Source organism: Temnothorax americanus, unplaced genomic scaffold, assembly GCF_048541705.1.
Source record: "Temnothorax americanus isolate GAGA-0224 unplaced genomic scaffold, ASM4854170v1 Scaffold28, whole genome shotgun sequence".
NCBI classification, from domain to species: Eukaryota; Metazoa; Arthropoda; class Insecta; order Hymenoptera; family Formicidae; genus Temnothorax; species Temnothorax americanus.
In genome coordinates this window covers 2,442,108-2,464,731 of record NW_027509421.1, presented here as the reverse complement: position 1 = coordinate 2,464,731, position 22,624 = coordinate 2,442,108, and the positions used below count along the sequence as shown (strand labels likewise).

The 22,624-nt window shown below is 30.7% G+C and overlaps 1 protein-coding gene and 1 long non-coding RNA gene across 4 annotated transcripts in view; one reads left to right on the top strand and one right to left on the bottom strand.

Annotated features, from left to right (window-relative positions):
- The window catches only part of LOC143899657 (uncharacterized), a 124,010-nt gene that overhangs the window by 91,111 nt on the left and 10,275 nt on the right, over nucleotides 1-22,624 (top strand). The gene's annotated exons all lie outside the window — the stretch shown is intronic.
- LOC143899643 (fatty acid synthase-like) lies at nucleotides 1,717-22,394 on the bottom strand. The gene is made up of 21 exons (XM_077410057.1): nucleotides 22,257-22,394; nucleotides 18,554-18,658; nucleotides 18,257-18,450; nucleotides 17,657-17,904; nucleotides 17,192-17,423; nucleotides 15,460-15,878; nucleotides 14,999-15,292; nucleotides 14,438-14,645; nucleotides 12,939-13,099; nucleotides 12,464-12,781; nucleotides 11,859-12,352; nucleotides 11,154-11,458; nucleotides 10,469-10,867; nucleotides 9,377-10,401; nucleotides 9,072-9,310; nucleotides 8,157-8,850; nucleotides 6,097-6,925; nucleotides 4,652-5,127; nucleotides 4,251-4,505; nucleotides 3,582-3,833; nucleotides 1,717-3,488 (listed from the first exon to the last, which is right to left on the bottom strand). The coding sequence occupies exons 3-21, from the start codon at nucleotides 18,417-18,419 to the stop codon at nucleotides 3,354-3,356; spliced, it is 7,146 nt and encodes a 2,381-aa protein (XP_077266183.1). The 5' UTR covers nucleotides 18,420-18,450; nucleotides 18,554-18,658; nucleotides 22,257-22,394; the 3' UTR covers nucleotides 1,717-3,353.

Genomic DNA, 22,624 nt, shown 5'->3' with positions numbered 1-22,624 from the left:
AACATGAAATCTTGTTAAAACAACAGGTAAAATGTTTGTTGAAGCAACTGCAATAACATATCTACATAATGAGCTATCTGACAAGAATGAAATCGGCATCATAGAAAAGTACGGTAGTTATGCGAAACGTTACACGGTTGTATTATTATGTAAGAGAATTGCTTTTATTACACGCAACTATATATTTGCACTAATTATTGAAGTTATAATAACTTTACTTATCAAGTATATTGATTTTTAAACGTTCTTTAGATCTTGTCATGACCATGGCACTTTCTTTAACTTTATATTTATTTTGTCCGTACATTTTCAATATCCTGTTCTTTTAAAAACGGGACTCGATCACGTCCTTCGTTGCCGCTTATTACGACCGAATATTTTGTCGATCAAGAAAAATACTTTTATTTGATATTATTCCACACGTATATATGTGGCTTCTCTTTTTTTAATACGCTTCGAACACACAGGGCTGCGTTCGAAAACGTCACCCGAATGTACACGAGTATATTCCCTTCTCTTTCTATCTCAGCGAGTTAGAAGAAGAAGGGATTATACCCGTGTATACCTGGGTGACGTTTCCGAACGCAGCCCTGGATGGTCGGCACCCAGATGAATTCAGTTTCATATCTCCAATTTAATTATGTGCACGTACAAATTCATGAAACATCTTAAAAGAGTGTTGTTCAAATAAAATATGCAGAACCCGAAATATGCTCGATGAACAAAAATGTTGTAATTTTTGGTCGCAATAAGAAATATACACATTAATATTTATCAATATTTGCACAATTTATTTCTAAATTTCAGCGAGACAGCAACGTTAATTATAAGGAATGATCTTAGTGCAATAGCAAAACTAAAAAACAAAACTCGAAATCATTATTCCAATAAGTAAAAAATGACTCGTCGAATCGACGTCAATTCGATGTCGACAACAGTAAAATTGAACAAAACAGTAACAGGAGTGGCTGTCTATCATTCATACCAGTTTATTTAAGGTTACTTGAAAATATGTCGAAATTCAAACAAACATTGACTTTTTTACCCTTGCCAGCGATATCGAGCTAATTTCGACGTCGTTTCGACATCGTTTCGATATTAGCTTTCTCACTGGGTCATTCTTAAACCTTAATAAACTTTTACACTTTACATTTTATAACTTATTATGACACTTTATTGCCTTATTTATAAACATTATTTGCAATTTTTTATAAGGTGTATATTTTATCCATGGATAGACACATATCCCACCTCTATGTGTTATATGGGCAAAAATGAAAGGGTTTTTAAAAATTTTTCTAATTAAAAACAAAGAATAAATATTTCATATTTCTAATTTTTTTATAGTATTTATAGACCTCTTGCATATAGAAAAAGAAATTGTTATGTACTGTTAATAAACATTATGGACAATCAAACCCCTTGTATTTTATTCAAACATATAATTAAAGAATAACATTTTCGCAATTAATTTTGTCGGGAGATATATTATGACAGCGGTTATCATGGCAGATAACACATATGGAGAGAAAAAAAGTATGTGGAAAGAGGAAGATTAATGTGCGTTAGTGAATAATTTCAAAACAATGACTATTGATTCTATATAGTGTTTAGCAAATATTAACAAACAGAATAGTAGAAGTATTATATCTAAGAAAAATCATCTACTATAATGAAAAAATCTACTCTAATGGAAAGAAATCTATACCTTTGACGTGTTTTTTACATTTCTGATATATTTTTTATGCAATTTATTTATTTAACGAAACAAAGGTAATAATACAATTACTTACGTTAATTTATTACAATTATTATGCGTTTCTAAATTTAATGTACGTTGTAGAAGAGTGTTACAGTTTATTTTGACATTATTGTGAACGGCAGATGTATTTTTCAACTTAATTTATTTCAACCTTAATAACTTTCTTCCGAGAGAGATAAATTATAATTTAAATATACAATAATTTCTACTTTTATATATATATATATATATATATATATACTAGGTAATTTTATTAATTTTTGAATTAAAATTTATTTTGTAAAATAGCCATATCAATGATACTTTTTTGGCCCAATTTCATATAATAAATAATGAATAAGATTTTTTGTAAAATAGCCATAGGTTTTTGTTATGACTTAAATTAGCACTTATGAAGAATCAAAATCAATGGTCAAAACCAATGATTATGAAAATTAAGATTTAATAAATGTAAGTCAGTCAGGTCAAATAAAACAATTATTTTGAAAATTATTAAAAACACATATTACACACTTTATGGTTTTAATTTTTTTCTCAACAAAATAGTAATATAATTTTGCTAACTGAGAAAATAACAAGTATATGTATAATATCAGATTTAAATTTATTATATGGCCATATTTGAATAAAGTATAAATTATATTATATTTCATATATGTATATATATAATTGTTAAAGTATTTTAATAATAAATGTATACTATATTAAGACATAATACATATTATATTAAAATATTATGCATAACATATATATATATATATATATATATATATATATATATATAAATCATATTATATTGTATTCATTCAAACGTGGCAAATAAGAAATTTATATTTCACTATACAGTTTTAGAAGAAATATAAGACATGCTTTAGAAGATTGTAGATCTCACCGAAAGAATCAATTTTTCTTAAGAAATCCATGTTCTTTGGCGCAACTTTGAGGAACTACATGTCCTTGTTTAAATCGCTTATAAAGCAGCAACTCACACTTTCCTTTAAAAAATTGATTCTTTTAATCATTCCATACAGTTTGTCCCATACTTTCTGAAACACCCGGTATATTATATATATATCATGTATATAATATTTTTGTACAATACACACCCTGGCGGAAAAAATTTCTATAAATAACTACAAAATTTAACTAGAAATAGAAATTTGTACATTTTTGTTGAAATATTTAATTTTTTGTAGAAATGGTTATTTTTTTGTAGAAATATCTACGAAATAGTACCACAAATTACAATGTTTTCAAATCAAGAAATTATTGCAAGTAGTATATTTTATAAAAAACTAAAATTTATAAAAAATAGTACAAAAATCTACAAATTTTAAATATTTAAGAAGAAACAAAATCTTAAAAAATTAAAACATCTGCTTACTCTCTCTTGTAGAATACTACAAAAATTTACAAAAGTGTTCCAATTTTAGCATTTTCATGTAGGATTTTGTAGTACTTCTTAAATTCATGTAGAATTTAATAGATTCTGGCAATTATATTTTATAGTTTTTTAGATTTTGTAGAAATTTTTCCGCCAGGGTATATATTATGTCACCACGTCCCAATAAAATATATATATATTTATATTTTATTGTATTAGATTATCTTCTATCTTATTATCTTCTATCCATGTTTCATTAATAGTTGATGTAATTTTTTTGTTGTCCATCATTGTGATATGATTACCTTCCACATAATGAATTTGCACTTTACCTTCGGTAACCTGGAAATAAGTTTCTTGTTATAAAGCTTCTTATTACTTTTAAAATTATATAGTCTTATATTCCAAAAATATCTGTATCCAAATTAAATTTACCTTATGTAGACCATAATCCTCTTCAGTAAAAGAAGCAATTGGAAATGTGGGTTTTAGCAATGTTATAGGTGATTTAAGGCGAGGTAATAAAAAAATATCATAATCCTGTATAGCAACTATATGATTGTAAACTGTGAAACATAAATTTTTTTTATTTTTAGTGGTCAATACATCTAACTCGTTTGGGAAGTAAGCGAAAAATATTTTCAATTTTTCGTTCCATGTGTTACATTTATTCAGCTCTAACGCAAGCTGTAAATATAAGAAAATGTTATAATTAATAATGTATATGTATATAATGTATATAATTAATAATAATTGTGCCAAAGTAACATATGCGTTTTATTAATACAAATATAAAAAATTTATTAAATTTTTAAACCATAAAATTTGTTGTTATAAAAATATTATAATATAAAACTATTATCATCATTTATATATATATATATATATAATCACATGACATACACAAACATACAAAACAGAACGTAAAACAATTTGTTTTACTATTTCAAGATTTAAATACAATCTCTGAAGATATTTATGTTATAATGAATTATTTTATGTGTTATTAATTTATTTAAATTTATATAAGATTATATATATAAAATTACATAAATAGCTTTTACAATAAAAAATTAAAATGTGTTTTTTTTATTATTTACTAACCTTTTCCTTGTTAATTATAGTGTACATTTCCAATAAACAAAGTAATATCACATTTTGTAACTCATCTGGCGAAGTACAGTTAAAATATTTATTAGTCCAAAATTTCAGTAGATCGGGAGCTCCGTCTATTAATATTAACCGTCCTGAGAAATCTTTAGCTTCTAATAATCTTGCTAATTCAATGGCAATTAAGGATCCAAATGAATAACCCACTATTAGAAATTTCCTTTGATCTTCCATTTTCTTTAATATGTGCTAAAAAAATAAATATAAATGTATGTGTAAGCTGTGGTATAATACGAAAGTTGTACCTCTAATTGTTAAATAATACTTATATGTATACCTATAAATTATTTAAAAATAATCACAATATATATTTTAATTAAATTTAATCTCCTTACAGGCAGCAAATAAGCGGCTGATTTCATCACTGAATGACTTTCATCAGGAATATTAAGTATACCATGTTGCAAACACGTTGCAGAAAATTTAATTCCTAATGCCATAGTTTTATATACGCTTGAACATCCTTCGATTCCTGGTAAAAGAAAAATATTTCCCCGATCAATTTCTTTCTTGGTATCAAATTCCACAATAATATCTGGAACAAAATCGGCGTCTTTCACTTTTCGGATCAGCACGTCAAAGCCTTCCACATTACTCGGCTCAATTTCATTTGTATCGTGTATCTCTCCTTGTTCTGTTGTAATTGTCATTTGTCGAAGTTTAGCAAAATTTAGAGTTTTAATGTCTTGCGCTGTCAAGGAAATATCGAACTCTCTTTCCAACGTTTGCTTAATTTCAACTGCCATCATCGAATCCATACCCATTTCGACCAGTGGTACGTTTAGTGGCACTGTGTTCATGTTCTTTAATCCTATTTTATAAAATAAAGTAAGAATTTTATAATAAAATCAATTTTATGTTATTCGAGTTAATCTTTTAAAATTAGATATGCAACAAAAATTTTCATTAAGAATCAAATTATTACATTTTTTGGTAAATATGTATAAAAAGTCAGCACTGACCCATTTTATCGCCACTTAAATATGTTGTAAGAAAAGGGGGTCTTTCTGAGTAATTCTACGCAAAAAATAAGTGAGAGCATTGATTTAGAATAAATATAGCAAATTAAAGTTTCACAATTTTATTACTTTTTTTAGGTATTATAAAGTAATATATTAGCTAAGAGAAGTAATTTATTGATATGTGTGTATAGACAGTACACGTGTAGGCGGAGAGGGGCTACTGCCTCTTCCCCGCAAGCAGGGGTGGATGGGGGTGGACCTTGGTTCGCGTGGAAAGTTTCTCACCTACACAACAATTGGGTTGAGTCAGACATTTGATTACATTGAAGTTCACCCTACCCCACCCTGCTTATAGGGCAAAACAAAGTATATCATTGTACAATTCAGGTTTTCAACTTTCCATGCGAACCGAGGTCCACTCCCCACCTACCCCTGCATGTGGAGTAGCCTCTCCCCCGCCTACATATGTATACTGTCTATACACACATATCAGTAAATTACTTCCCTTAGCACTGACATAAACTGTTTTATATTTTTTAGTTACATTATTTTTTCTTAATTTTTTTAAATAAACAATGACCGCCGATTAAGTTATAAGGAAAAGTTATTCAAGATCACGCCCTTGACAACATATGTTAAGGTTATTAAAATCGGTGCGGTTGCTCTCTTTCAGTATAATTATCTTTTTTATGTGCGTATTTTTTAACAAATAATTGTATAGAAATAACATTTTGATTTCACTTCTATTTCATGGCTATTGTATGTATTTAGTATTTTTTTTTTTTTATATATATAGCTTTGCACATAAAACTGCTTACCCATTATATGAGCAACTATTTCATAAATATTCATTGATCCGCCAATTTTTGCTTTTTCAGCAACAACCATACTGCTTACAACAGGTCGATCTTGTAACAGAAATACTTCTAATGTCTTCAAACAGGAAGATATTCGTTGTTGCAATGTACCTCCAATAACCAATTCCTTATTTTCTTCTTGCATATCTGCCACGAGTCCGACATCACCAACGGCACCCCATTGTATCGCTAAACCGTGTAATCCTTTTTCCATCCTTTTCTCACAAATTCTCTCCATTACGGAATTAGCCATCCCATAATTTGTCTGACCTGCGTTTCCTCTTCCACACGACACGGAGGAAAAAACGACAAAATGTCGAAGTTGCAGACAGATCTTCCTCGACAATTCGTCCATTTTTTTTGTCATCCATGCTTTTGATTTGAATGAATCTTCAAACGTTTTAGGTGATTGATTTTGAAATATACAATCTTTTAAAACAACTGCAAGATTAAATATGGCATCCACTGGTGCTCTTTCTTCAGCAAATTTTAATAGGGATTCACAATCTTCATGTTTCAAATTATCATCGACTGTAACAATCTGTACATCCACACCGTAAGATCGCCATAGTTTTAGTCTTGATTGCTGATAACCAGTTCTCATTTCAGTTCGTGATGTTAATATTAAATGTTTTGCACCTCGAAGAGTCAACCAATCAGCTAGCTCTAAACCAAATCCGCCCAGTCCACCCAAAATAACGTAGCATTTATGCTCCAAACAATAATATCGTGGATGAGCGAGTAGTGGAGCATCCAAAGGCTCTTCCTCTTTGTGAACTCTAATAATTATCTGCGAATAAGCAATTAAGAAACAATCGTTTTTTCTATAAAGTAATAAATTATAAATAACAAAGATTTTATATTTTATTTTATTATTGATATTGTTTTGCATTTTATATTATTAATTTTAATTAATTAATAATTAACGTTATTTATTAATATAAATATAAAAAGTTTCTTGGTCAAATATAGAGGAAAGTCCCCCATTATGAGATAGGCTCCTAATATGTGACAGCAAGGTTTCTGCTAAACTAATTGGCCCTACCTATCTGTTGGTTCCATCATGAACTTATTGCTATTGGGGTAAAACCTATTTAGTGAAAAATTTATGGTTTGATCGTGCGTGTAGTCGTTGCAGAGAAAGAAATTGTGAAATTGGATGTTGTCAAGTGTCATGGATATGAGTCTTTAAACCTTGTTTATTATATAATTAATAAATATTTGACAATAAGTTCTGCATGCAGCGATAGAGTAAGGTCGTATTAATAGGAAAATACGAGATATGTTTAGTTGCTCAATTGTAGAGATTAGATTTGGTGATCGTGAAACCGCAAGGCGTGGTGCTCGTAACATGAGATACTCAGGGAGATACTCCTGGGTTGCTGGAGTATGAAAGTTATTGTATAGTAATAAAAGAAGAGAAAATACTATATTAACGTTAAGGAAAGGTTTATACGAATTTATAAGACTGTGCTGACCTTGATTTGAGAGGGAAGGGTGGAGAGGGAAGATTAGGTACAATATTGAGTATAAGTGGGTTTACGATTGTCGCAAATATGCTTCTGCATCACATGTGTATTTGAGAAACATTAAATAAAGATTTTTAATAGTAATACTGATCTATTTTGCACTTTATTAGCGATTTCCCGGGGTCTCTCATATTAGGAGCACACTTTTGCGATTTTGCCAAAAGCTCATTTTTCACATTTTTTTAATTTTTAGCAAAATTAATATTTAAATTAAATTTTACATTTTAGCATTTTAAAGCTTATTAAATTCCCTCCAAAATGACCTACTATATTTTTCAATTCTGCCCATAGACTTCCGGCAATCACATCGCGCACAAAATAGATATGATATCTCATAATCGGGTACTTTCCTCTAATTATTTAAATAAACCTACATTTATTACTACCTTTATAGCATTAATTAAAAACAAAAAATTGTTTCTAATTTGATATGATAAAATATTCTGTATCATATAATAACATATTTCTGTGTATATTAAAAAATAATTGTACCTTGCCAATATGTTTTCCAGCGGCCATATATCTAAAGGCTGCTTCTATTTCATTTCTTTCAAAGACTCTTCTGCATAGTGGTTTAATAGCACCGTCTTTTAAACCTTCTGTTATTGTTTTCCACAACCTTGATTTTTGTTCTGCGTTTGAATAGAATAATTTGTCTAATAAAATTCCATAAAAGCTGATATTTTTAGAAAAGATAGATATATTCAAGGAATTATTGGAAAACATATCAAATTTTCCAATTTCTAGAAAACGGCCACCAATTGCTAAACAACGAACAGATGCTTGTAATTTCTCTTCGGCTAAAGAATTCAATACGATATCCACCCCACGACCTTTTGTACGCTGCATAATCATTTGTTCAAAGCTTGTATCTCGAGAGTTTCCGATATTATCTTCGGGAATGGAGGGAAACGTTTCTCTTATAAAATGTCGTTTCTCGACAGTTCCAACTGTCGTAAACACTTCGCAACCTTCGTGAAGCGCAAGATGGATCGCAGCTTGACCAATGCCTCCAGTACCAGAATAGATTAAGATTTTGTCTTCTTTTTTCATTTTACCTTTTATATATAAAGCATAGTAACATGTGCTGTACGCACACGGAATCGTTGCTGCGTCTTCCATTGTCCACTTGTCAGGTATAATCCAACTGAGATATTTATCGGCCACAAGAATGTTCGTCATTCCTCTATGCATAAAAATTTTGAAAATGTATTTATTTATCTAAACGTTACTTTAAATTAACGTATATCTTGCATATTTTTAATTTACTATTAAATTTATGTTATTTTAATTAAATTAAAACATTATTAATACTAATTAATAATACTCGTATAAAATAGAAATTAATACTGTCAATTGCAAAAAGTTCTTTCTATCGCATATGTATTTTAATACTCTATATTTTACCCGTGTGAACATAATCCCATTATCCTCTGCTTATGCGTATTGAAACCAACAAATTCTAAGCCAATGAAACAGTCGTTACCGCGTTCAAACGGTGCGATAGTTTCAGCATTAAGTCTGCCAGTAGCTACCATTATGTCTCTAAAATTAATAGACGTATAAGTTACATTAACGACATTTTCATGGTTAATGCGAGACATTCTGTTCTGTACCCAGCAGAGAGTACTCATATCTCCTTGTACCTGTTATAAGTAAACATTAATTAATATTGTTTATTATAAAATTTGTAATAGAACATCTTAACATACCATCTGCGTAACGTAAGCCCTCTGAACAAGTTTTGATTCTAACGATGGTAATGGTAAATGCCTGTATGAACCCCAAACGTTACCGGAACGTATAACGTTGATGGGTAGGTCCAACTGTAGCTGCTTCGCGTACAATGGTTCTTGCAAAGAAAATGTAGGCGCTTTGTCATCTTGAATAAATACGCTTTTAATTATTTCGCCGCCTGGTTCTTTTCGCAAACAATTAATAAAACCGAGTAGCCCGCATTCAAAGTCTTTTTCCGAGACGAGAATTATCTCCGTATCTGTACCAGTCTCGTTTTGCACATTCATGATTGATTTCAGTTCATCTACCCATGAAAATTCGTAATTGTTCACATGTACAATCCGCTGGTTTCTCGCAATATTTTGCATTTTTCTTAATAACAAAAGCTTTTTGTCATTTATTTGTTTTTCCAGTATGATATCCAACTCATACATTTTCAGGCATGAATAATCGTAGACCGCACCGGATTTCTCCAAAGTCATTAAAAAACCCTGTGGCATTAACAGAGACAGCAACTGTTTATATAATTTTTTGCTATTTTTTGTCAAAATATCGAAACCAAGGACTATCAAACAATTCTCGTCCTTCGATAACTTAGTAATTTCCGTTGCAGAAACGTTGTCGGGCAAAGAAATATTTGGGAATTTCTCGTGACTCGTCACGAGTTTAGTGTGGTGTCGAATCTGCGGTAAATCATTTAAGATTTCACTAATAAGTAGAGAATTTAAATCTTCTGGTATCACTTTGTCACTATCATCGACAAATTCGATAATTTTAATATTTATCATATTGCAACATTCGAGTGCAATGTGCGTCGACATTCGTATTGCATCTTGCAACGACATAGTACCTAAATCACGATGAGCAACAAATTTGTATTCTTCAAGAACGGTATTAACTACTTTTTGTCGGCGAGGTATAGGTGTAGCCACAATGCCATGAATTTCTATTCCTCCAGATATTATAGCGTCTAAGGACTTGTAACGACGAACAGAGAATTCTGCAACGTAGCGAATGAAATTTATTTGTCAGGCAATTGGCCGCATTATATCACTTATTTTACTTACGCCTATCTTCAATTGGACAATCCTGAATTATCTGTGTGTGATATTTCGGATCGATAGTCAGTTTGCGAATTCTTGTTGGAACATAAAGGCTTCTTGAATTCTGTCCTAAAATCATCATCTGTAACATACTGTCCATAAATGCCACCCAATTAGATGTCCATGCGATATGACCGTTTGATCCAGTAACCGATGCGCTTTTTAATCCACGAAATGCGCCGGCATATTGATAACCGCGAAGTCTTAATTCCTTATAGATGTCTTTTATATACATTTCTTCCTCATCATCGATACGTTCAGCAAGATTAGCTGATATTTTTTCATTTTCAATATTGGTTGGAATTCGTACTATTCCAGTAACAATAGCATTATCTTCTTCCATTATTTCAAACCTATTGCTACCTAGATATAGGTGTAAATTCATTAAACGTAACATAATGTTATAATAAGTCAAAGTTAAATGTAAATATGTCGATATGGGGCTGGACCTTACAAAAGCAGTTGACTTGTGAAACGAAAGAAGATTCCGCGTTAAGATTAGTTATTCTCATATATTTTCTTTGTATATTTTTTACATTTTAATTATAGTATCTACATATTGCGCCATTAAAGTAGCATAAGTTTTAAAATCTAATTAAAAAATAAAAAACTCACGCTAGAAAATTAATTGTTTACGTAATAATATTACCTTCTTGGATCGAGAGAGTTAATTCAATCTTATTTTTCTGTGATAGTACTGTAGCACGCTTAAAATTAACGTCTTCAAATACAACTGGTGTATTGGTATATTCTTGGTTTTTTATCGATGTGATCATTTGCCAGATATAAAAAAGATATCCCATAGCAGGAAATAAATTTTTTTCATTAACGACATGGCCCGTTAAATACACAAATTCTTCTTCAATTGTACTAATATTGACAACCATTTCTCTTTTGCCAATTAATTTTTTTATATGTTTTTGTATTACATAAAAATCTTCTGAATGATCCCATCTGCAAACGTCATTAAAAATTATTATTTAATCTTCGTGTAAACGAATTAATTGTAGAAATTACTCAATTCAAGATATGATGTAAAATTGAAGCTCAGATTCTAAAATATCACTGTTATCTGCTCTATGTAATAGGCATAAAAGGATTAACATGTGCATAAGAATACATTTATCTTTGAGATAAGTAAGGTGATAGAATGTCTTCAAAATAAAGAGATGTGATTTTGAAATTAGATGATAAAACTAACCAAGTTCGAAAAAGAGTTCAAAGTTCAAATTCGATATTATATTGAACATGATGTTCTCTTTTGACTATATTTTACCTAAATATTTCAAAATTTATGAAAATGTTTGTTTTTCAATAATTTATCCATTTGTGCCTAAACGAAAAATATGCATACCTTATGAGAGGAGAAATCATTGGGGTACCGCGGCTTACAGGAAGTTCCACTGTTGGATAGAGATTTGCAATCTGTGGCTGCAATCCTGCGTTATAAAGTTTTCCGATTGATTCTAAAAATATCTCATTATTATGATCCTCGGTTCGTTCATATAGCGCTACGTTTGTTACTGTAGAGTATAAATAATTGTTTAAAATGTGTTGAAGAATATTCTGAGGAGATATTTCAATCGTCACTGTATCTCTTGGAACTGAACGTATCGTCTTTGCGAATAACACCGGAGACATCAAGTGATTTGTATAATGTTTTGAACATAAAGGTATAGTATTGGAGTACTCGTGAGAGGATGTTGTCAGCCACTTTGAGCTATAAAACTTTTTTTGTGGTAATGTTTGGTTCAAGTATTCTTCAGACTTGGCTACAGCAGGTTTGATGTAACGACTATGGAAAGGTATATAACCACAAGAAATTTCTTTTATCGATATACTATTTGCCTAAAAGAATGAATAAAATCATAAGTATTATTAATTGCTTGTTTTAACAAAACAATTAAAGTAACTAGATAGAAGAAAGATTATATTGTTTATAACCATTAATATATATACCTGCAATTTGGTGAGGAATGTTTTTATAGAATTCGTTGGTCCGCTTACAATAAAATTAGAAGAAGTATTGAAACAAGCTATATCGATATCCGAAGGACACATAACTTTTAAGGTTTCAAGGTCGAGGTTAATTTCAGCCATGGAGCCATTAATTATTTTCGACTCGTGAAGGGCTAAACCGATGAAATATGCCGACAGAATCGTTTCTTCGGCCGTTAAACATCCATCGGCATATCCACAGATTAGTTCACCAATGGAGTGACCGATTATAAAATCGGGGACTACATCAATAGATGTTAAAAGATCTACTAATCCAATCTGCGATATATATAGAAAAAATAGCTTCCCATTTGTTTTAAATAAAGATTAGAATTATGAAGTAATTATGAAATAATTTTTTTTAAATTATGTTTATAATATATGATATATATATAGTATAATTTATGAAGGCCAAACAAAGAGTTTTTTTTCTTACCTGTAGTTCAATAAGACTCAATAAAAAATTAATGATATTATCAAAAATATTTTTATTATCACTTGTTAAAATATTTGTAAGTAGTATGCCATAAGGTTTTAAAATGGTATCGCATTTCTGGATGGCTTTGGCAAACACTGGGAATTTCATTAGAGCGCGACCTATTAAAATTTTAATATACAGTTTCTAAATTTCAATATACAGATATGTACATGCATCTGCGTATTTAGATAATAATTAGATTTTTTTAGTTATCGGTAAGAGTACGTAAGAAACTCTAGCCTCTTCTAATATTGTAATATTGGTTGTAGGATAAAATTTAATTTTATTTGTTAACTGTAATAAATTAAGTTCTTAATAAATAATAAGTAATATATAAATCAAACTTTTATGTATATATTATTATAAGTTTGATAACATACTAGATAAGAATATGTTATGATCGTGATCGTAACTCTCCATATTTATATGTTCTGTATACTTATATATGGAGCATTTCCATACCAACTCAACCAATGATTGTCCCCGACCATTTTTGATTTGGCCGAAATTTTTTTTTGTGTTTTTATACTGAATGAAAGTAGCTTCCATGATTTTTTTTAGGTTTTTATCTCTACTCATACTTAAGTTATAGATTTAAAAAAAAAATGCAGTTTAAAATTTGGAAAATTTCAAATGCCTGTAACTTTAAGAAGAAAAAAGATATTATAAAAAATAAGGTGGTCTTTCTTTTCGTTTTTCACTGTACTCTTTTTGAAGAAAATATCGAAAAAATGTTTAATGGTCAATATGACTGTTTTCTTTAGGATTTAAGTAAAAAATGTTTGTTTTTCGCAGTGCAACCATTTTGATTTTTTTCAAAAAAATCTCAAAAATTCTAGACTTAATTTTGAAATTTTTAAGACGTATAAGAAAATGGGATTCCAATAACTTCGATTTTTTAAAGGACTTTTTCTTTTTTTTTTTTCGAAAATAATTCTTTAAAAATAAGATAGACTTTACCGATGGCTATCAAAAAATTTGATAAATTTATAGACAGCAATCCTGAAATTTCGATCTATAGGTAAATAGTCCAGTCGGCAACTACATTTAAAAATCAACTAATTAGGACAAAGCTGCAAAAAATTTTAATCTCTTTATTTGGGTGTCAGTAATGACATACTAAGTTTTTGACCTCCCCCGTAGTGTGCTTCGGCCGCCATCTTGGAAGAAAGGGGTGAAAAATTGGTTTTTCGAATTTAAATTTTTTGAGGATCGGTTTTGAGGATTGGCTATCCATAATTTATCCTAAGTTATTTGATGCGAATCAAATTTTTAAAAAAAATCATGGAAGCTACTTTCATTCAGTACAAAAACACAAAAAAATTTTGGCCAAATCAAAAATGGTCAGAGACAATCATTGGTTGAGTTGGCATGGAATGCTCCGTATCCTATAACTTAAAATTTTTCTTTGTTGAAAATATACATTTAAAATATTTTATAATAATATATTTACTTACTCATTCCAAACCATTGAGATCCTAGTCCAGAAAATATAAAACAAATTGGTCTTTTCGCATATGAAGTATGTTCTATTTTACTAATTGTATTATGAAATATTTTAGACTCAGTTATCATGTACCCTCTGTAAAGGTGACCTTCTATATTATCATTATGAATATGATGTAATAAGGATATAAATTCTGCATCTGTTGATCGATTCCGCACCTGCATTCAGTAACAAAAATGTACATTTTATAATTCTTGGAATAATTTTACACAAAAAAGGACAATAATACTATCTTATTCTGCAATGTTTTATTTTAACAATTATTAAAAATGCATTGTGTTATTACTTAATATATTAAATAAATATATATTTAATACATTGACTTTTTTTTGTACGAAATAATTTCGAAAGCGATTATGTACGCAAATATCTTTTTAGACACTATATATAAATATACGTGTGTATATTTAATTGTTATATTTGTTATATTTATATGATAATACAAAAGACTAATGTCAAAAATTATTTCTAAAATAAATGAAATAAGCCATTATATATAATCTTTGCTTACATCATCTAAGATGATTTTAACTGCTTCTTCCGTACGTCCAGACACAGCTACAAGTCTAGGTAAGTCATCATTCAAAGCTGCATTGCTGATTTTTTGTTTAGGATTTGATTTTAATAATATGTGGCTATTAGCTCCTCCAAATCCAAAAGCATTGATACCTACATAACCACCTTCCCATTCTGTTGGTTCAGTGACGATCTTTATTCTTCCTTCGATAATAGCAGTTAACTCTTTTCGCGGACGCTTGAAGTGTATAGTAGGCGTAATTATACCAGTTTCCATCGCTAATAATACCTTTAAAAAATCACATTTTTTTTAATAGCAGTAATTATAGTAATTATTTTACATAAATGTATTATATACATATATGTATTATAATTGTAACAATATAAAAAAATATAAATTGTTGTAATCACATTTTAAGCAAAGTCAGTGTTAAATCATTTTATTACAAATGTTACCTTTGCGATTTGACAAAGGCCACTGGCGGGTTCGGAATGCCCAATATTCGATTTTACCGAGCCCATCAATAAAGGAGTGTTTCTTTTAGCGCATAAAGACTGGTCAATAGACATAACTTCTATGGGATCACCGACAAGAGTAGCAGTTGCATGAGCCTCCATGTAAGATAACTCATTAGGTGAGATCTCACATTCCTCATAAAATTCGTCCAACAATATTTTTTGCTTTTCGACCGATGGAAAGGTAATACCTTCTTCTTTAAAACCATCGCAATTTATTTTACCGTGTACGATGGTCGCATATATTCTTCTTGCATTTTTTGCCTTTTGCAGGTATACTACCGCGATCGTTTCGCCACGCATATATCCGGCGCCTTCCTCGTCAAAGGGTTTACAATAACCATCAGAAGATAGAACCCCTAGAAGGAAATTAATTCATGTTATTAAATAAAGTTCTTCAAGCTTCGATTCAATCTCTAAATGTAAGGATAGAAAGGAAGCATGGGCTTATTGAACATTACAGACAAAGAGTGCAATTGTTTCACAGAGCACGTTATTGAATAAACAAAAACGTAAAATAATAACATAATCTTAATATAATTCACACACAACAACAAGAGTTTGTTGATTTCACAGGAGACAGTACAAAAAGAAATATTTGTGCTAATGCATCCGAACGAAATAATGTAATTGTTCTATACTGTTCGAGAATATTTAATAGAGTTACATCAATCACGCATATAGCTTGTCGTACAATTTGATTTGGTCTACCGGTTAAATATCTTTATTTTGATAATATTTTGTGTTTTGTTTCATTTTCTTTGTTTAAACTTTTTGCTTTATTGGTATATATCTAATTGTTCACATCTTCAAAAATTTCTTACGAAAATGCTTTCAAAAATATTATATACATGCTCTTCTTAAGGAACTTGTAGGAGTAATAGTGAAGTGCTTTACGGTTATGTTGTTCAAAAATAGAGTGTTGTTCAAAAATGTATGGTGCAGAACTTGAAATGTGCTCGATGAACAAAAATGTTGTAATTTTTGATCGCGATAAAAAATATATATCAAGGTCACACCTGAGTGGTCACTATCCCAATAATAATTTTCAAATGTTTGCCAAACATAACTGACATAGCTTAAAACCTTTCTACTGCACGGATCTTCAAGAGAAGGACTCAAACAAGAGATCCTGGGTAGAGGAACACTGATTATAAAGCTTAAATCTTAAAAATATTGGGCCCTGAATTTTTGTGGGGTAGTCGCCACCCAGTGTAGTCTCAAAGGATTAACAGTTAAAGAACTGACATTACAACACAATACTAATATAGCATAAATAAAGGCATATAACAGAGTGATTGCGAGCAAATATCTTCATTCCAATCAAAAATAGAAAATCCATACGAATAAACCGGGCTAACTAAGAACCAACGCGGTAAATGATTCGCAAAAGTTTTATTTATATTTTTATTTTACATATTTTAGCCCGGTTTATTCGTATGGATTTTCCATTGAAACCTATACTTCGAAATTCAAAAATAGAAATTTTTCTTACTTCTGCGGCATAAATCCCCGCGCGGCGTAAATACCGGAGTTACCCTAATAAAGTTTCTTTTGTTGAAATCAAATCCACTCGAACTTTTCATTATCTTCAAACGGACAAATAAAACCTTAATAATTAATAATTTTTATGACGTAACATACAATATAATAAGATATAATAAATACATACCTAGATTGCAAAATTGCATTTGGACGAAAGGACTGAGACATAAACTGGCGGAAGCGATAATGGCAGCATCGCAATTTCCGGATCGAATCTGCTCGTAAGCTTTCACTATAGCAGAGATACTTGAACTACATGCAGTATCAATATTATGCGATTGTCCAGTAATGCCCAACCAGTAAGAAATTGTATTTGCCACGAAAGAAACGTTGCATCCAGTCATAGGTAAACTAGCTAACTATAATCACAATACATGTTTGTAAATATATTGGAAATATTGAAATATATAAATAACAAGCCAAATTTATTTGTAAAATTATTAAAAACTGTTGTATATAATTTTTCTAAACTTTACATACTAAGGAAACAGATTTCCATATTTGTCACAAAAATTTGACACATATAATTATCATTTCTTTAAATAAATTTCTATTAATTGTGTTTTATATATGATAATTCAAAATATCACACCTCAGAACTCTTAAAAGAAAAATATGCTCGAGTCTCTGACTGAGAAATTGCTGTAAGAACACTCGTTTTTGTTCCCCGTAATTCTTTTGGGTTTACACCCGCATCGATAATTGCTTCATAAGTATGCTCGAGTAACATTCTAGTCATAGGGTCCATTATATGAGCTTCTGTTGCGGGTATATTGAAAAATTCTGAATCAAATTTCTCGATATTGTTGACTTTACCAATTCGATGGGGTATATTATAAGCTGTATAAGAAATAAATATATTAAAAAGTAACAAGTAAAAGAAGGCTTTGACAGAGTACAATGCGGTTGACAAAGCGTACGTTAGCGTAAGTTAACGTTATAATAACTAATATATAATTATACATCGGAAATTTCGGCTTTGTTTTGAATAGTCAGATTTTCAGCGGTGACAACTGAATCAAAATAATTTCTTTCTACGAAGGCTCTTAGCCTATCCTTATAATATCATAGTTTATAATATAATCAAAATAGAAATGACAGTCAGAGAACTTCAACGACAAGAGAAGTAAATTAAATCACCCATCAGTCCATAAAATGCGAAAATGAGGTCATATAAAACAGAAATTATTACAGCTATTCCACCGTCCATGATCGCTCGAACCAAGATCCGCCTTGTTAAAAAGATTTTCTTGAAATTCTTTTAAATTGTCGCTATTAGGAAATCGGCCAGCAATACCAGAGATTACGATTTCTTCTTCAGCATCGACGCTGATATATAAGTTCGGTCGATTCATAGTATCTTTATTTTTTCGAAACAGACAAATTCTACAACAAATGTCATTATTTATTTTTTGAAAAAAAAAAAAAAACAGACATAAATGTAAAATTAAAAAATAATCAAATACAATTTAATATTACATATACGAACCAATAGGAAATGGAAGCACCGTGGCAAGTGAAACACTCAAGAGTGAGGACGTTTTTTTTTAGGTCCAATGTATTTTTCTGCAGTGCCCAGGAACAATCCTATTACCTGCATAAAATATATATAATTAGTAATGTACATAACAAAGTAATTTATGGAAAAAACGTTTAATTTCCGAGTGAGCAGATTGAGGAAAAACTTGCAAAAAACCCATAGTTGATAGTTGTTAATAATATAATTGATAGAACGAGGGGGAAGGAAAAGAGAACAAAGACTTGAGGAGATATGTGCGTGTCACACCGGATCTAAGAAATGCTTGGGAAGTTTACACCTGATAGTAAGAGGAATTTCTTTTGTGTTGTAATTGCCCGTATTACCAATGAGGGGATTATCATGATCATAATTGTATGCTTTAAGAATCATACCCCACACAGAGCATAACATTTAATAGATATTCACTGGAGATCTACATATTCATATAAGTCCATATATATATATCTATGGTGGGGATATTTAATAGATATCTATTAAATATAAAAATATCCATATCTATCACAAATAACCACCAGGGATGTCCATTAAATATCCACGTACGTGTGATCCACATATCGGATATAATATATATATATATATATATATATATATATATGTTAAATAGTACCATAAAACAAGCCTGTTTACAAAGTTTTAGCCTAGTCAGTATTATTTCCTTCAAATTTTGAAAAAAATTCTATCTCTGCTCCATTTGGTCGTACAGACTTGAATAAAAAACGAAATTGTGCGGAATTTTGTAAGCTACAATTTTTATATCTACATAAATTTTTGTAAAGTTGATATTTTCCGAGTTACTTGCGAAAAACTGATTTTTGAGACCTTTTAGACCCTCCCCTTCCCGCAACGTAGCGTCTACACGTGGGGACTTTTAATATGTTGAATAGTACCCTAAAACAAGCCTGTTTACAAAGTTTCAGCCCAGTCAGTATTATTTCCTCAAGATCGACAAATTTCGAGTCACTTTACTGGGCTAAATTTACGACGACGATCGTTGTGTTAATTATAGGAAGCCTTTGTTATTAAATTAACTCTAAACTTGGCAGAGTAAAAAACAAATTTGAAATTGTATTATAGCAAAAAACATAAAAACTATATATATATATATATATATATATATATATATATATATAGCGATAGTAGCGCTATAAGCTTGTTAATTTCTGAAGCAACTGTATAGGGTCTGACGTTACATGATTAAAATTATGTGTTTGCATCTCTATCGATCAATCTATCGATTCCTGATTTTGCAGGCCATGTCTAATTCTCCACTTGCTTGTAGCAATCGTAAAATCTTCTCAGTTGATATTGTTTTAAATTCCTCTTAATTTTTTTTTCCAGGTTTAACAGAATAGGAAGGTAATTGGAAAAAAGCTTGTTTGCTGTTACACACGTAAAGTCACAATTCAGATTTTTAGTAAGAAACAGATCGATATTGGAAGGACGCCTACGGGGCGCCTTGTGTGAATAAAAGTAGCACTGTGCATAATATTGAGATTGTTCTTATTTTATATAGTTTAAAAGATTGATGCCTCTAGTATCATTACTAAAATTGTTCCAACAACGATGCTTGGCGTTAAAGTCTCCACCGATTAAAATTTTACCGTACTTGTTTTTAAAGATTACGTCCAATTTATTTAACTCGAATTTGACGCTCGGAGAGATGTACGTAACACCTAGAGTTAGATTTATGCCAGACAGCAACTATATCATCAAAATTTCGCAACCATCTACGTCTAGTATAGGAAGAGTGTGAGAGCCAAGGGATTTATTTATTATAATTGCAACTCCTCCCGCTTTAACACGGGTAGCATCCAATCGTATTATGTCAAAACCGGAAAAATTTATTTTAGTGCTAGGATGCAGCCAAGTTTCCGTAACAAGAGGGCTATATCAATATTGTTAGAGCAAATAAAGTGATTAAATTCCAATTCTTTATTGTTAATGCTAGTGGCATTCCATAAGCAAATCTTTAGAGGAGAGGAGGAAGGAATCATTTTTAATTTATCAGATCACGTGCCTCAACGAACATCTGTAACTTACTGAGACCATCGATACACGTAGCTAACTTTAACTTTTTGTTAAGTTCTCGTATAATATTGCACATTGATTTAATATTCACGATTTGACTTAGCTTTCTAATTTCGTATATTAAGCTGTTAAAGTCAGCTATGTCACTGGAATGTGCAAAGTCATTTATATTGTTTTGTTCGTTGGAGTTTTTCAAGGCCTCAGCGTATGTTTTGGGAGGTGTATAAACATGTTTGTTCGCTGAGGCGGTTGATTTGACTAACAAAGGGACATCGTGACCAGCAAGATAAATTTTAACAGAATTATCATGCAAGTTTTTATTTATTTCATGTAAAGCCGAGCGAGTCGGACGGGATGCCGTCCGTTTTTCTAGAAATTTTATATATGACTGGCACTTCGTGTTAGCTCGCAGGGTGCTCCCCTGAGCAATTACAGCATTTTGCCGGAGAATTAATATCTTTCTTACAGTCTGACGTGAGGTGATTTTCTGCGCATTTAACACATCTAGGTCTTTTGTAACACAGTTGGAGGAAGTATGACTAAATGCCTGGTAGCATCGGTAGCATATAATCTTGCGATTGATAAACTTATCCCAATATGTTCTCGAGTGGAACAAATAACATATTTTTCTAAGTTGAGTGAGTGAGAATTTAGCACACAAGTTGATCTTATAAGTCGCGTATGTGCTATTTTCATCATTTAGCTAGGAGCAAGAGTTGACTTCTATACCAAGTTTTTTTAGTTTTAGTTTGAAACTGTTAAGTTTGGAATATTTGGAAGACTTTTTAGAGTGACTGTAAAAGTCTTATCTTCTGGGAGTGAATATATGTATGAAACGTTGTTGGTCGGTAAATCTCATTTAGTTCTTGAAGTTGCATTTAGTTGAAGTTGTATTTTGATTGTACGTAAAAATCGATCGTCTGAATATCGTACATAGCAACGGAATGATCTTCCCTTTTCTACGGCGGATCCCGGTGAGCTCATCACGCGGTCGATAGAGTTAATCCAATAATTCAGATAAGTCCTTAATAATAGATATGTAAGTACTATGTGTTTATTACAAATATTTATTGTGTTGCTCAATACTGATTTAATGTATGAGTTATGAGATATTAACATTTACACGTAGAGTCATATCTGTTACATTGTTCTCTGTAAGACTGATATATCGATTGAATGATTAAACTGTTAAATTTAAATAGTACACTGCGTTTCTAGTTTTAATTTCAACAAACGTATACTGTTTATCAATCGCAAAATTTTTAAATCCAATATAATCGTTGAGTTTGAAAAACTAAACCTTAATTTGATTGCCTAGAAACTTTAGATGGAAATTTTTGCCAACACTTTGTTTTAGCTGATTCGCGAATTCAGCATAGTCATTAATTTTTGAAGCTAAGTAAATTGGTGGTGGTTTTCTATATTAGGCTCTTCTAAATTTGCTACCGATGCCGCGTCACGATCAAATAATCTTCTACTCACATGTTCGTTATTTAACTGTACTGTCTGCTCCTCCTCTCTCTCTCTCTCTCTCTCTCTCTCTCTCTCTCTCTCTCTCTCTCTCTCTCAAGAAATTCTATCGTCTCGGCTAGGCATTGAAATCGATTGGAAATATTGAACTTACCTTGTAAGTTACCTGAATCACAGGAAGCTTGGCTATGCGAGACTGAGTATGCTCCACCGTGGCGATATGTGACCGAGTGAAGCCAAAACTAAATCTCCTCTATTTATAGTTTCTGTGTTATATATATGTGTATTCTATTTTTAATACATGCATGATAATGATGAAGCCGATTAAAATTGTAAATATTTGAGTAGCTGACGCTTCCAGGCCATTACGATATGTTTGCCACACAATCGTGGGAATTATTGAGGAATTTGCCAATACGTAGAAACAAAATAAATTCAGAAAGAAAAAAAATCTAAATGTGTTTTTTGTGGTCGTGACGATGACAATAAAATACGTGTTTTTACAAAAAAAATATTAAAAAA